At 39.8% G+C, this 13,916-nt stretch overlaps 1 protein-coding gene across 3 annotated transcripts; it reads right to left on the bottom strand.

Annotated features, from left to right (window-relative positions):
* Positions 1-2: 2 nt before the first annotated feature.
* LOC126370923 (tubulin polyglutamylase TTLL13-like) lies at positions 3-13,718 on the bottom strand. 3 transcript variants are annotated; one of them, XM_050016050.1, is made up of 20 exons: positions 13,605-13,718; positions 13,369-13,498; positions 13,186-13,291; positions 12,173-12,353; positions 10,512-10,712; positions 10,045-10,137; positions 9,732-9,873; positions 9,161-9,276; positions 8,190-8,318; positions 7,276-7,429; positions 5,858-5,929; positions 4,644-4,810; positions 4,089-4,184; positions 3,754-3,880; positions 3,220-3,474; positions 2,847-2,987; positions 1,936-2,034; positions 1,554-1,623; positions 823-926; positions 3-320 (listed from the first exon to the last, which is right to left on the bottom strand). In XM_050016050.1, exons 2-20 carry the CDS (start codon positions 13,372-13,374, stop codon positions 264-266), a joined length of 2,316 nt encoding a protein of 771 aa, XP_049872007.1. In that variant the 5' UTR covers positions 13,375-13,498; positions 13,605-13,718; the 3' UTR covers positions 3-263. The 3 variants fall into 3 exon arrangements, with proteins under 3 accessions (XP_049872007.1, XP_049872008.1, XP_049872009.1); XM_050016051.1 differs by lacking the exons at positions 13,186-13,291; positions 13,369-13,498 and having other exon boundaries at positions 13,605-13,686; XM_050016052.1 differs by lacking the exons at positions 13,186-13,291; positions 13,369-13,498 and having other exon boundaries at positions 12,173-12,401; positions 13,605-13,636.
* Between the last annotated feature and the right edge of the window lie 198 nt (positions 13,719-13,916).

Here is a 13,916-nt window from a genome sequence, read left to right on the forward strand (position 1 = left end):
GCTTATTTTTATTCTCACTAAAATTTGCTGAACAGCCTTATAGGCAGACTGCTCAATGATGTTCTAAGAAAAAGATTTACAGGTTAAAAATGTATTAAAAAGGCTTAAAGTATTAAGTTGGGAGTAATAATATAATTAAATGGAGACTAACATCGATAATTCGTACCGTCGAAATAGTTACAACTACATTTGGCATATTTTAACACTAACTCGATAGAGCAAAGTCTGAAAGGCACAGTTCATGAACACAACAACGGCACTCGTCAGTCGCTACAATGTCTCAGTTTGCTCACTTGGAGGCATGCATCTGTGGGGCTCACCTGCCGACAACACAACAACTATAAACCAAGAAGACCAACCCGCGACTAAACGCAGGCAGCTCACCAACTCACCACCCGATGGGTAGTGATACGAGGTGGGCATAGTTTGGACATGTATATTTCTTGTTACTTATTCTAGATAGTATTATGTCAGCGGCCAGTGAGTAGTGAGTCGTAAACGGCCTCCGTGGTCTAGTAGAGCGTTAGGCCCACGATTTGGAGGTCCTGGGTTGGAATCCCGGTGGAGACATACCACAAAAAATCCTTTGTGATTCCTAGTTTGGTTAGGAAATTACATGCTGATCACCTGATTGTCTGAAAATAAGATGGCCCGTGCTTCGGAAGGCACGTTAACCCGTTGGAACCCGGTTACTACTTACTGATGGGATAAGTCAGGTTAGGGGCCTTTGGCGGCTCAATAATAAACCTGACACTAGGGTTGATGAGGTTGGTAATCCACCTCACAACCCACACGATAGAAGTGTGTCGTGGTAGTACGTACATAGGGGCTGAGGCTCCAGACGGTGTAGGCGCAGCGCGCGTGGTGTGGCGGCGGGCGCGCGGGCCGCGAGCTCAGCACTGCGTCGCGGCACACCACGCGCAGCGCTGGCGGCACACGACACACATATACTTGACTACAATCACTTTGACATTTCGGCTAAGAGTCTGCGAATGCTATTGCTTTATTATTATTATTAACATGCTCACTACTGGACGACGACCTCACTCATATCTTTCCACATCTAAATATAGCTTCTATATAGCTATGTGATGAAAATGAACGAAAAAATAAGGAGCCCAACAATACCCCTTTGCTCTTTACTAGAAGCTAGAAGTATTATTCCTTATTCTATATAAGGGTAGAACTTTGCTCGTAGAGCGTCTGCGCTTGGTTTACCTCACCCCCCTCGGTCTTACTTTAGTCTTCAATCGTATACGATAACGTCTGTGTAAAACGAGGTGTTTTGTATGAAGTGTTCAGGGTGTGTTATAAAGGGATACTGACCGGTGTAACGAGCCGTATTGTACCATTCGCAGCGAGCATGATATGTTACGTCATGTGCTTAAAATCAGTGTTGATGCTCGCTACGAGCGCCTTATTTCCCTGTACTGATAGCGATAATATGACCATTATTGCCATTATTAGAACTCCCACAAAACCGAAAATTATCTCCGCTTTTCGTTTCACCTACTGACAGAAAAATAAAAAGTCTAAAATCATAATCTACTCACCATCATCCAAGTGATCGCCATAGTTGTTTGGTTTGTGCTTATCTTGTTTTTTGCTCTTCATAATGGCGGTCTGTACACAAAATTTAATCTGTCCCTTCTGTAATTTCTTACATCTAATTTTTTTCGTTCTTTATCAGCTTATGTATTCACACTTTCTGTAGGCAAACACAATATTTGCTGTTAAGGGCGATTATAACGAAGTTGTGAATTTGATGAGACATGTTCCAAGTGCCAATTCATAGTGCCGAAACTTTTGAATTTTACTAAACATTGTGTTAGCCGACGAAAGAACGAACACGAAAATAAATAAACATTCCATGAAATGGCCTGAGAACAGTGTTTGAAACATTATGCACGTAACATGTATCAACACAGCACATACCTTGGGCGTATTTGAAACAACAGCAAGACGTCCGTATACGCCGTATTTGCGTTCGTCTTCTGGCCTTAAAGTTCCCATTTTTTTCATTACTAAATATATCTGTAAAACAAGTTTTTCATATAGTTTGATCCTTAGTGTTGTTATCTCTGACGTGGCTTGGGAAGTGTCTTCATACGTGTAGTATTGATTGGTGTGGTAGCTTAATGTTGTTGTCGTGTATAAGGTCGATGTCTTTTCTCACCTACCCTGGTCAGCATTGAGCCGCCAAAGGCTGCTGTAACGACTGCGTACGTCAATAATTCCAAGCATGGAATATTTTCGGATAATCTGATGTTTTCAGCCAGCAATGACGGTCTTACAAAGTGAAATTTTGTTTGGCAGATTCCCCACGGGGAATCAAACCCTCTTTATCAAGAGCTCAACGCTCAGACCACTGGACCACGAAGGCTGTGATTCAAGTAAATAATTTGTTGTATTACATTCTGTTATTTATTTTTGAGAGTAAACTGCTTGCTTTTTTTAGCATGCCATAGTTTTGTTTGTAAGTTTTGATATGCCAGATTTACTCTGGCTTCGTCCGTCGGATTAAGTCCCAGTACAAAATGTTTATTCTGGTTTGTCGCTTGATCAGAATACGTACTGACCGAGCTCCAATTACAATTTCCTAAATGTATTGTATGCGTAATTGTGTAGTTGACCAAAAAATGTACGCTGAGTAAGTGGTCGGGGCAGCGCTGTCACTTCAGTGTCAGTTTACCGCCCAAACGGGACGGACGTGCTGACATCAGTGCGTGATGTGCATAACCAAAGTACCAATATGTAGTTGTTATTTGTTACCCATACCCATGAGTACCAATTACGATGGTAAGACGCTACATTAACAGTCGGTAAAAAGTGGGCAAGCTACTAACTTGTTCTAGCATGCCGTAGCTGCGTATGAGGAAGTCCCGCTGTGCCAGCAGGTTGACTCGCTCCCGCTCCTCCTTCTCCACGATGGGGTCCGGCTCGAACGAACACAGCACATAAGGTGGCTTCTGCTCTTTCTCCGGGACCTGCAATTTGAATATTTTGGAAAGTTAGAAGTACAAGGTACAAATTAGGGAAGCAATATTTGCCTTTGTAACCTACGCGTCGCCGATTTCAATGTTATGGCAAACTGATTGCAGAATGTATAGAGATCGTTCGTCATGGCATTTACCTAGAATGATAAATTAAACCTAAATATGGAAAACGGGTACTTATTGGGAACGAAATCGTAGTGATTTATTTCTGATATTTACTCACCGGCGTAAGAGCTTGCGACGGCTTCGCTGACAGCTTATTCTTCTCTCTTTCCTTCTCCTCTTTCTCTCTCATCTCCCTGCGTTTCTGTTCCCTTTCCGCGCGGGCCTTACCCTTGGACTTCTCAGTCTTATCACACTTATCCGCCGTGCTCGAAGCGACAGTCGCCTCTTCCCCCGCTTTCTTTTCGTTGTCTTTCTTATCCGATTTTGCTGGTTGCGATGGTTTTTTCATCGCTTCCGCTTTGGCTTTCGTTTGCTGAGAAGTCAGTAAACAATATATACTTACAAAGTGATTCTATATGTAGGTAGATTTCTAATCAATCAAAAGATCACTAGTGAACTAAAGGTTCACTAACGCGTCTACAGGTCTTTCTCGAAGGCTCTCCACCCAGTAAGTTACTAGTTAGAGTTTATCTGAACGCCTTCTATCTCCGCGCATGGGGCAGACAAATATTTAAGCAAAATCTGGCGACGAGCAGAGTCAACAGACAGGAACTGTCGTTTTGAGAAGTTGACTTTGTAATTAATATCACACCTGGAACTCTTCACGTTGTAATCTGGTACAGTCGCCACGAGCGCGTGACGACGCCGTGCCAGTGTAAAGTGAACCCGACGGCTGTTGGAACAGAGACGCGTATTGCTCGCCCACTGGGTACACGCGTCTGGAAACAGCGAAGGAGTATAACACATATTTATTGCACATATTATTCTTGAAAAAAGAAAAAGACATTTAAAATTAATCTAATCATTCTGGAAATAAATATCCGTTCCAGAAAAGCCGCGAAAATTTTAATTTCATGTAATATTTCATGAACAAAAAAACTAAGTAGACGAATGAGTGGTAAAACGGGTAATAACATGGGTACCAACCTGAAATTTCCAAGATGTGTTTCCTCCCACTGGATCTGTGTTTGCCATGGACTTTTCTCAGGCTCTTTTTCTTCTAAAGGTGTATACTCTGCATATCTGTGTGTACAATCATTTATTGTTATTAAAGTAACCACTGCAGGATGTATTGTGTAAAAATCTACGATCACATACATATTTTCAAGCTGAGCAGCCTCCTATCGACTTTATATAAAAGTTAGCCGGTATAGAGGTATAAAAGTCAGTCAAGTTAAATGTCAAATGTTTTAAAGAAATGCCGGAACAACAGTAGGTACTCTAAACCGGTGAAAGAAGCGAAGGTGGTGTGAAAGAAGCGAAGGTGGTGTGTCAGAATCGTAGTAAGTGTAATTCCGTCGTCTCTGCCTATCCAAATAGAAACATACATGATCTTATGCATGAAGCACAAGCATCATCACTTTATGAGTACCTAACATAATTTCGGTGAAAAACAAAACACAATCTGCCAAATTTGAAACGAAGGTAGTAAGTAATATCCAAAACATGGTTATGCTTTGAGAGGTAGAGTAGAATCTATACTTGTTAGTCTGCAGCAGCCGGTCTCTAATGCGCCGGCGATCCTCCTCGAGCACGCGTTTCTTGTCGCACTGCCAGATGTTGAGCATGGTGAAGGTGTCCGTCAACAGGCCCTCCTTCACCTCGCGGTCCAACTGCGTGTCCGTGTGGAAGCTCGGGGAGTGGTTCACCTGGATACAGATCTCGTTAGGTTCACCTGGATACAAGAATCAGGTTCACCTGGATATAAGGCTCACCAAGTACACCTGAATACAGAACTCGTTAGGTTCACCTCGATATATGGCTTATCAGGTTCACCTGAATACAGGGAGGCCATCCTCGAGTGATCAACATATACTTTGATAAGGTGTAGGTCCATCAATGATACTACCTTGTCAACGCTCGCTCGAGTAATTAAGCAATCGAGGGGTATTGAGTTGCCAAGTTTCAGTTGTGAAAGACGTACAAAAAATCTTTGTCGTTTTTGGCCCTATTCACAATAAATCTTATTCTGAAAGTGGTCTATTCGGAAGGTACCCTATGTTTTGAATTTATTCTTTAAAAGACATTTGTTTCGAGAATGGAATAAGTGTATAAGACACGTAATCTTAGGACACCGGTCCTAAGTATTCTATTTAATGCATAAAAATGTCTTTTTAAAGAATAAGTAGACCCAGTATAGATTCATGAGGTAAACGTAGTATCTGTTGCTGTGCTGCCTGAGAATGTCGTAAAATTGCGACTGTGACTTAATAATGTGGACCTTAACCTATTCGCCTTCGCGTGCTGTAGTGTTCCGTGTGAGAAAATGCTTTCGCCTTCGACAGAAAGTACACGTGATTTAGAATCGGATAGAAAACTTGAGACAACTATTGTACTTGAAAATACTTCGAACTTCGTAAAGGATTGGTTTTTATGACATTTTGCTTCATTGATAGCCATCATTCTTCACTCCTCAGTGATTTTAGGATAGATTTTTTAAGATTTGTTAGTTCGTACAACTTCGACTCGAATAGGTAATTAGAGTCCAATTTTGGCGCGATATATTTTAACATTTGCAGGTAGATTTGAATCCCGGTAGGGAGATCCGCCTACTCACAAATATTCATAACCCACACGATAGAAGCCTGCAATGAAATGTTCCTATAACACATAAGATAGCATTAGAAGGGGTAAGCAGAGGTGTATATATAGTATATACACCTCTTCCTCGCCAGCTAAAATACAACAAAACTTACTTCCAGTATATACGGATGTAGTTTGTGGTCAAGTAGAATATCGAAGCCAAGTATTTCGAAACACGCGTGTACCTGAAAATAAGCGGCATAATATTAAATCGGACATAATGAAAAGGAATAAATCGGCCATAAAATAAAAAGGAACCGTCAACTGGCTATTGTTATAAAATTTTCCCTTATTGTTGTGGAAACCGTGGCATTGAGGCAATGAGAGTATGATACAACGTCGATTCCAATTTAGTCGGTCAACCTCGAAACAAATTACGGCAAACTGAAAAACGATTCTTAAAATATCTTTAACTGTGCTTTATTTAATATTGTCAATTTCTTTAATGGAAATTTGTTGGTACCATGATTGATATAAACGATTGCTTTGTTCACTGAGTGTACACTTCTGGATTGGACTGGAAGTGAATAAAACATACCTACATAGCAGACATAACACACAACACAGAAGCAACACACACAACATAACACAGAAGACACATAACAAAAACTACTAGTAATTTTAATTTTATTGTATTTTAATTTTGGTTTTAATTTTGATTTTAATTTAACTTAATTTTATTTATTTTTTTAAGTGTGTAATTAATTAATGTAATATGGACCATCATGTCTGAAATAAATGATTTTTGATTTTTTGATTTGATAACAACAACAATACAACACAACAACAATGCTTTTCTTTAAGTGCATGTCGTATTAAGATAGGGAGTGTGTCCTTTCTTACATGATGGACCATTATATTGGCGATGGCCTGTTCACCTGTCACCATAATATGGTTTATTATATCCATCTTAGGACTTCGTAGGCATCTAGAGTACGTGTGTCGAGTTGTCTTCTGATTACTTTATTCAGCCCATAAGGGAATGCGGGCGTGAGGTACATCTTTATAATTATGTATGCATATACTGCGCTAGGAAATCGTCGATGTCTACGATCCCTACGCATTATAAACAGCGCGGTTCAAACTTTTCGTTGAGATAGTCTTATGTCGAAATGACGAAATGAAAGCTATACACGATCACACACACCGCGGCTACTTCACACGAAACACCTCGTTTTATACAGACACTACACGTACACACAAATCTCTGTGTGTGTGTGTGACGTCTGAGGCCCATACGATTGAAGGCTAAAGTAAAACCGAGGGGGTGAGGTAAACCCAGCTCAGTCGCTGGTGGGAAGCGGGGAGTTGCCGTTCTATACGTACCATTATTCCTTATTCTATGACAGGGGTTTACTGATGACACCGGTATCGTTAAAAAAAAAAACAAAAATCATGAATTTTCCGACGGAAAATTACACTTGATATCAACTCAGAACCATATGGTCTGAATCATCCCTCAAAATTTTCGTTCTTAAATTACTATTCTAGCTAAGTAGGTATTAGTAAATAAATAAATAATGACTGTAACCATGTCGTGGGACGGGAAGCAGGCGTGGTAGCTGTGCTTGAGGATGGGCCAGGCGGAGATGATGGTCTTGACGATCACCTGGTCGATCGAGTGCCACAGGCGGTCCAAATCCACGCCTTGCGACACCAGAATCTTGTTCAACGTCGATATCTTGCTGACGCCGGCAATTACAAACGGGTTAGGAGTTAGAATTGTAAATTCGTCGACGACCCTTCGTTCGAATTTCGGTGGGACATATCACAAAAATCACTTTGTGATAACTAGGTTTGGTTAGAACATTACAGGCTGATCACCGAATTGTCCGAAAGTAAGATAATCCGTGCTATTTACACTATTTACTGATGTATGTACGTAGTCGTGACCTGAGCCATGTCACGGGCCTATGGCGGCTTGATAATAACCCTGATACCAGGGTTGCTGAGGTTGGTCGTGCACCTTACAACCCAAACGATAGCACTTTGGGTGCGTTTCCGTACGAATTCGACTAGTGTACTGGTTTACAACCAACTCGCACCGACTGGACGCGCTCACTAGTACTTGGAAGATTGTGTTGTGATTGTTCCTGTGTAAGTAACCGTACGTGTACTTGAATCGTATTCGTACAAAAACGCGTCCAAAGTGCGACTAGCTTTGGGTTGCAAGTTCTTCTTCGTATGATATTTGAAGGAGATAAAATTTATACTGCCTACATGGATTTCAGCATATGGGGCTAAAAGAGAACAAGCAAGAGAAGTTGTTTTCAAATCTTATGTTTCAGTTTTACTGTTATTAATCTATATCCAATCAAAGATAAAGTAAAGCAGTCTGCCTTCCCACTTTCAAGCCCGTACCCCCTACGGGTACGGAGCATGCTCCACCTTACTGCTTTATTGTGTATTTTACAAACAGTAGTAAAATAAGGTGTAAATAATTACCGTTTGCTCCCAGCTTCGGAGTCGTAGACATAAGTGCGGCTGTGTTTGTTGAGGGCATAATTGGTTAGGTGCATGAACACGTTGGTCGTGTTGTTCACGTTCGGGTCCGCGTACCGGCTCGTCGCAAACCTACACGTTTACAAAAGGTTATAACAAAAATAGCATACATACATCCCATTGCTGCTCCGTTGCGAGTTGGTAGAGGTGTTTTACGGCTAATAGCCGGGTACAACGGCTTAACGTGACCTCCCAAGCACAGAATCATCTTATTTTTTTTCAACAATCAGGTGAGTAAGTCTGCATCGTCCTAGCCAAACGAAGGACTGTCTCACGTGAAGAAATTGTTGCCAAAGAGAAAGTTAGATCGAAGCTATCAGAATCAGAGACCTGCAGCTCTGGTCAAAATTACTTAACCTTATTCTGTCTGTAAATAAGTGATTTTCAATATAAGTATGCCTTAAAAAATAATGATAAACTAGCTAGATTATGAGTATTATACAGTTCTTTATTTAGGTATAAAAGGAAAACCCTGAGCTAAATTCCAAATAGAAACAATTTTAGCTAATGATTACTATCAAGTTGACCTTTTGTGTAAGCAATTTTCCAGTGTTTACAACAGCGGTTTTATGGTGGAGAGACACGTACCTAAATTTCCAGGCTTTAAATAGTTTGTAAATAGATACACGCATGCAGACAAAAAAAAGTAAAAAGACTCGATACAGACAGGCGATCAACAGAGTCGCAACTCTGTATTTAACACGCCAGGGGGGCGGCTAAAGGCCACATTGAAGCAATCAATCTAAAAGAGCAATTATTATTTGACATTAAATATATGCGTATATAAAAATAAATGCGCATTGTAAATAAATGCTAAAAATGGCGGTTTTGTATGTATGCCCTCAAAAGGTCATATAGCTCAGCGCAAGTTTTTGCTCTCAAGAATAAAACGCCAATACAAAACGATACTTTACCTGACAAGCCCTTCGTTGTAGACAAATATCCTAAGCGGGTCGCAGGATGTTATAAGGGTATATACTCTTATATCGAACTTGTATCCGTCTACTAAATATGGTTTCGATAAGTACACCTGTAACAGACAGAAGCATGATGTACCTATGTATATTGTGGCGGGGACCTTTCCTACCTGGATTGGCCAGATCCATTCAATAATTGCGTCATTTGCTCGGTATTTTTATACATAAACAGCCTATATCGTCCCACTGCTAGGCCCAGGCTTCCAACCGGAAGGGGTAAGGAGCATACTCCAGTCTCCACTACGCTACTCCAGTGATCTTATCATACCTTAATATAGTAGATAGAATAAAATAAAACAAAGCACGATAATCGAGAGATGTGAAAGAAAATAAATATTGGAGAATTTATGACTCTACATTGTCTGTTGATGTCTCTATCTCTTAAGGAGTAAATTATTATTTGCCGTCCCGTTGACGAGTTCTTTAATATTCCTTTCGGGAAATAGTATAGTTATTTACTTTGACTTAATCGTAACTTGTAAGATCAAAACTTATTATAAATACGAACCTGGCAAATAAGTTTGTCTGTAGGTTTGATGTCTTTCAATGACTTGGTAAGGTATATACCTCGACCCTGGCTCCCGCATTCAGGTTTTATAATGAACGTTTTGTTTTTGCGTGATTTACTGTAGTTCAGGGCCTCTCCAAAACTGAACATGAGAAAATTTATACTTTGATAAAGTAGCATAAGAAGGTTTCCAGATAAATTACTTATTATAATAAAACCAAAAAAATTGTACGTCTTCGCATAAATGTTTCCTTGTTTAGTTTATTTCTGAACTAGTCTGTATTTGGCGAAAACTTGCTGATTTATTACTTACTCGGCCGGCAAGCACCAAGTTTTGGGGAAGAAATTATATTCTTTCGGGTATATTTTTTGCATTCGGTTCAAGTTTCGTGCTAGCAGGTCCTTCCTGTGAAAAATTGTACAAGTTTAATTAGAGCGGATGTGGCTTGGTGCAGTATGCAGTGGAGTGCCGGCGACACGCGATGCAGCCATTCGTAATCAATGCCAGATCCGCATTTTGCTGCGGATATCATAAATGAGTCTAAACTTGGAAAACTTTGCCGACGAAAATAGAAACGGGTTTATGAATCATGGAGCGCTAAATTGTTCCACGTTCTAAAGAAGCGATGCAGTTGGTGTTCGCTTTAGTTAGGTATGATGTGAATGGTATATTTCATAGGCGTATGTACTATAAACATAGGTATGTCATAAATTTCACCATATGTTTGTACAAGACCTGAATCTACTATCGGTCTACGTAGAATACAAACACTAGTGTACCTGCAAATCTCCAACATGCCGGGAAAGTGATTGATGCGCTGGAACCTCTTCATCTCCTTGGCTCGTTCGACGGAGACGCTCATGTCCGTCCAGTAGAAGTTCCACGCCTCCTCTTCGGACACCTCCCGCATGCCGAACGCGCTCGCCACTTTCCGGATCGACTCGTATCGGCAGTTTGTTAGGCAAATTGAGATCTGGGATCTGTGTGGAAGAGGTAAATGTAGAGTGATTCGGGATCCGCATCAGCGCAGTTTGTATTTCCAACTAAGTATTTAAATAATACTTGGAGTTTTCAAGACTAGAGTGATAGGCGTTTGCTAGGTATAAGTCTTCCTACTCCCATCTTAGGTCACATCGTCACTTACGAACATTTGTGATAGTCGTCAAAGCGTAGGTACCTAAATACTTAAATAAAAATAAATCTTATGGACTCTTATGGTTTGAATGTATGTTTCGATGTCCGTTAATATGTATGTCTCATATGCAAAATATTCGTAAATAATAGATTTTTGTGGAAAAAAAATACATAACTAATAGTTTTGCGACGCGGCCAAGAGACTCCGGGTTGTAGCTGTTGATGCTCCCTGTCAGTATGTCCCAGCGCTGGGTACCAGTCTATCATGGGGAGGTTTTGCTTTTTGCTGCAAACAACACAACACAAAGTTACTACGCGAACAAATTCTATGGGTATTATAGTTGAATCAGAAATACGTGTGAAACAATCGACCGTTTATCTTGTCCAAGGAATAAAGAATAAAGGAATAAAATAAATTTATTGCCAGTAACAGTTTACATTTTTCTTTAAGAACTAGGTAAGTAATTATGAATATTACAAATAAGGATTGCTGAAGGTTTCAGCGCATAAGTATTTTGTTGATGTAGATAGTCTCTAATGTCACTAGAAAAGTACCTTATTTTCCACCTCCCTGGTGGCAAGCTGGCACCCCATTCCGCAGGTAATGTCGCGAGAGATGTAATGAGGGCGAAACCATATGACTACCTTTCTTTCTAATTAAAGACATCAACAGAATTAAGAAAACAGTTATCAATGCTAGGGATTTCGATTTTTATTCACAATTGTGTTGTGTTGTTTGAACTTTAGTACATCAAATGTCCCCTTGTTTACGTGATTGGATTTTTTCTACTATTTCTACTTTTCAAGTGCTTATGGGTACTGGATGTCGGGGGAGGTATTACCAAACAGTGCTAATTAAAATAATATGAGAAGCGAGATAGTCATGATATGGACGTGGCTTTATTAACAAAGTTGAGTAGATACCTAATCGAGATGGCTTCGAAATTTGTTTGTCTACTATTGTTTGTCATTGATACAATTGGCGAACCTGATATATGAATGAAATAAAATAGGAAAGTATAATAATGCGCGTGTCGCGAGCTTTGTGCGACGTTATTATATTTTGCGGCGGATATGTTCGGGAAACGTTTTAAAATAAAAATTGGATCAAAATTTTCCTATCCCTAACCCTAGGTTGCCTAGAAGAAATGCTGCATGAGCAATAAGGTCCCTGTTGTACCTTTCTGTGTCTGTTCTATCTACGTATCTTATAAACGAGCCTTTACCTCTCCTTTTATAATAGTACACAAGACGTGAGTAATACAATTTAAACACGTTCTCAAGACGGCAGAAGAGACCAACGAACCTCCTTCTCTTCTTCTTCTTGCGCACGCCCTCTATGGGTATGATGGGGGCGGTGCGCGAAGTCGGCTGCGAGGTGTCGTCCTCCCCCAGCATCTTGGGGTCGTACGACCGCAGCAGCATGGCCGCCACACTCTCCGCAGCCTCCTTCTCTTCCCGCGCTTGCAACTCCAAAGATTTCTCATCTGTCAGGTCAGACCGCGCAATGGAAGATTTTTTTTTCTTATTTGTTTCTATACCTAAAGTTTCATTAGGTTCTACATTCTAAATGTGCAGAGTGGAGGCAAATAGAAACAAAAAATAGAGGATGCTGTGCTTTCGATCAACGTTTGATTTGATACTTTCTTTATACGCAACGTATGTATATATCTATTTTTGAATAACATGTAAATTCGTTACCATTCAAACAAATGTACTGCTTTTTTTGTACGTCGTACATACAAAAGAGGCAAGCATCAAACTTAAGTATTCGAAAACGTGTACGGTCACGAGTACTAATATGTCTACACTTTGAAACCATGTCACATTAACTTTTTTACAAATTAAACCGTAAGTCTCATTCAAATATGATAGTGTGACAGGGTTCTAAAGTGGGTAAGTACATGATATTGCTCACGACTGTACATGCTGTTCCGCTGCGCGACAACTATTCCTACAGTGTATCATAATGAAACCTACTATATATTTTATAATAGTTACTAGATAATTGAGCAAAGATTTGTAATGCGATTATCATGTGATTTTTTTAGTATGTACCTACCTCTGTAACTATTATCTACTTATTGTGAGTACCTAAACTACTGACCGGATAAATTGACTATTTAAATACATAGATAAAAACCAACGTATAATGGACCCATAGCAGAAATCGTCAGAAATAGACCACCAAGAGTGAAATAGACCACACTTATTTTATGGCGACTTGTTGTTGCCCCATCCACCCTTCTAGGGGTTACAGGCGTGAGTGTACCTATGCACTTCACCTAAGGGCGATAATAGAATAGCGATGAATGATACCTTGTATTTTATCATTTTTCCTTTTACTTGGCGCTGTGAGTGCTTGCTTGGAACTATGAAGGGATGGTTCATCCACGTCACCCAAAAAAGTGTCTTGTAACTCCAACTAAAATGTCATACCATTTAGTGTTCAAGTTTCAAACTCACAAGACTCATATCAGATAAAAACGCTCGAAACCATACCTCCATTTGCTGTGAGTTTTACTTATGTGTAAAGCAATGAACTAGTGGATTGTGGTAGTCATCCTCCAGCGTGCAATAACAATGCAGTGCTTGGCATCAAAGAAATGTCCACTGCTTAAAAAAATGTCACCTATAACATAAACCTAAAACACAATAAAATAACGAAAAAAAAAACAAATCTGTAACAAAAATAACCGCGACCGAAAAGAATTAATTACACAAAAATATACACGTACCAAACGTTGTTTTGGGGAAATTTCATTAAAATTTTGCGAGAGACATTATTGGAAACTGTTTTTTGTTTTTGTTTCATGTCAGCCGTCAAGTCAAAAGAAACCGACACATCTGTCCACTTCCGCTTTCAGGAACATACTTCCGGAAAATCTGTGAAAAGGTTGTTACTGAAACTTCAATATATGTTCGGATACACAGCTCGATAACTCAATATTAGCCGTTACTTAGTATTTGAGAAAGTAAAAATACTAGTTACTAACCATAGACCTAGTATTTATTTTTTTATTTTTAAAGACAATAATTACTGGTAACAC

This window comes from Pectinophora gossypiella, chromosome 11 (genome assembly GCF_024362695.1).
Source record: "Pectinophora gossypiella chromosome 11, ilPecGoss1.1, whole genome shotgun sequence".
Classification (NCBI taxonomy): domain Eukaryota; kingdom Metazoa; phylum Arthropoda; class Insecta; order Lepidoptera; family Gelechiidae; genus Pectinophora; species Pectinophora gossypiella.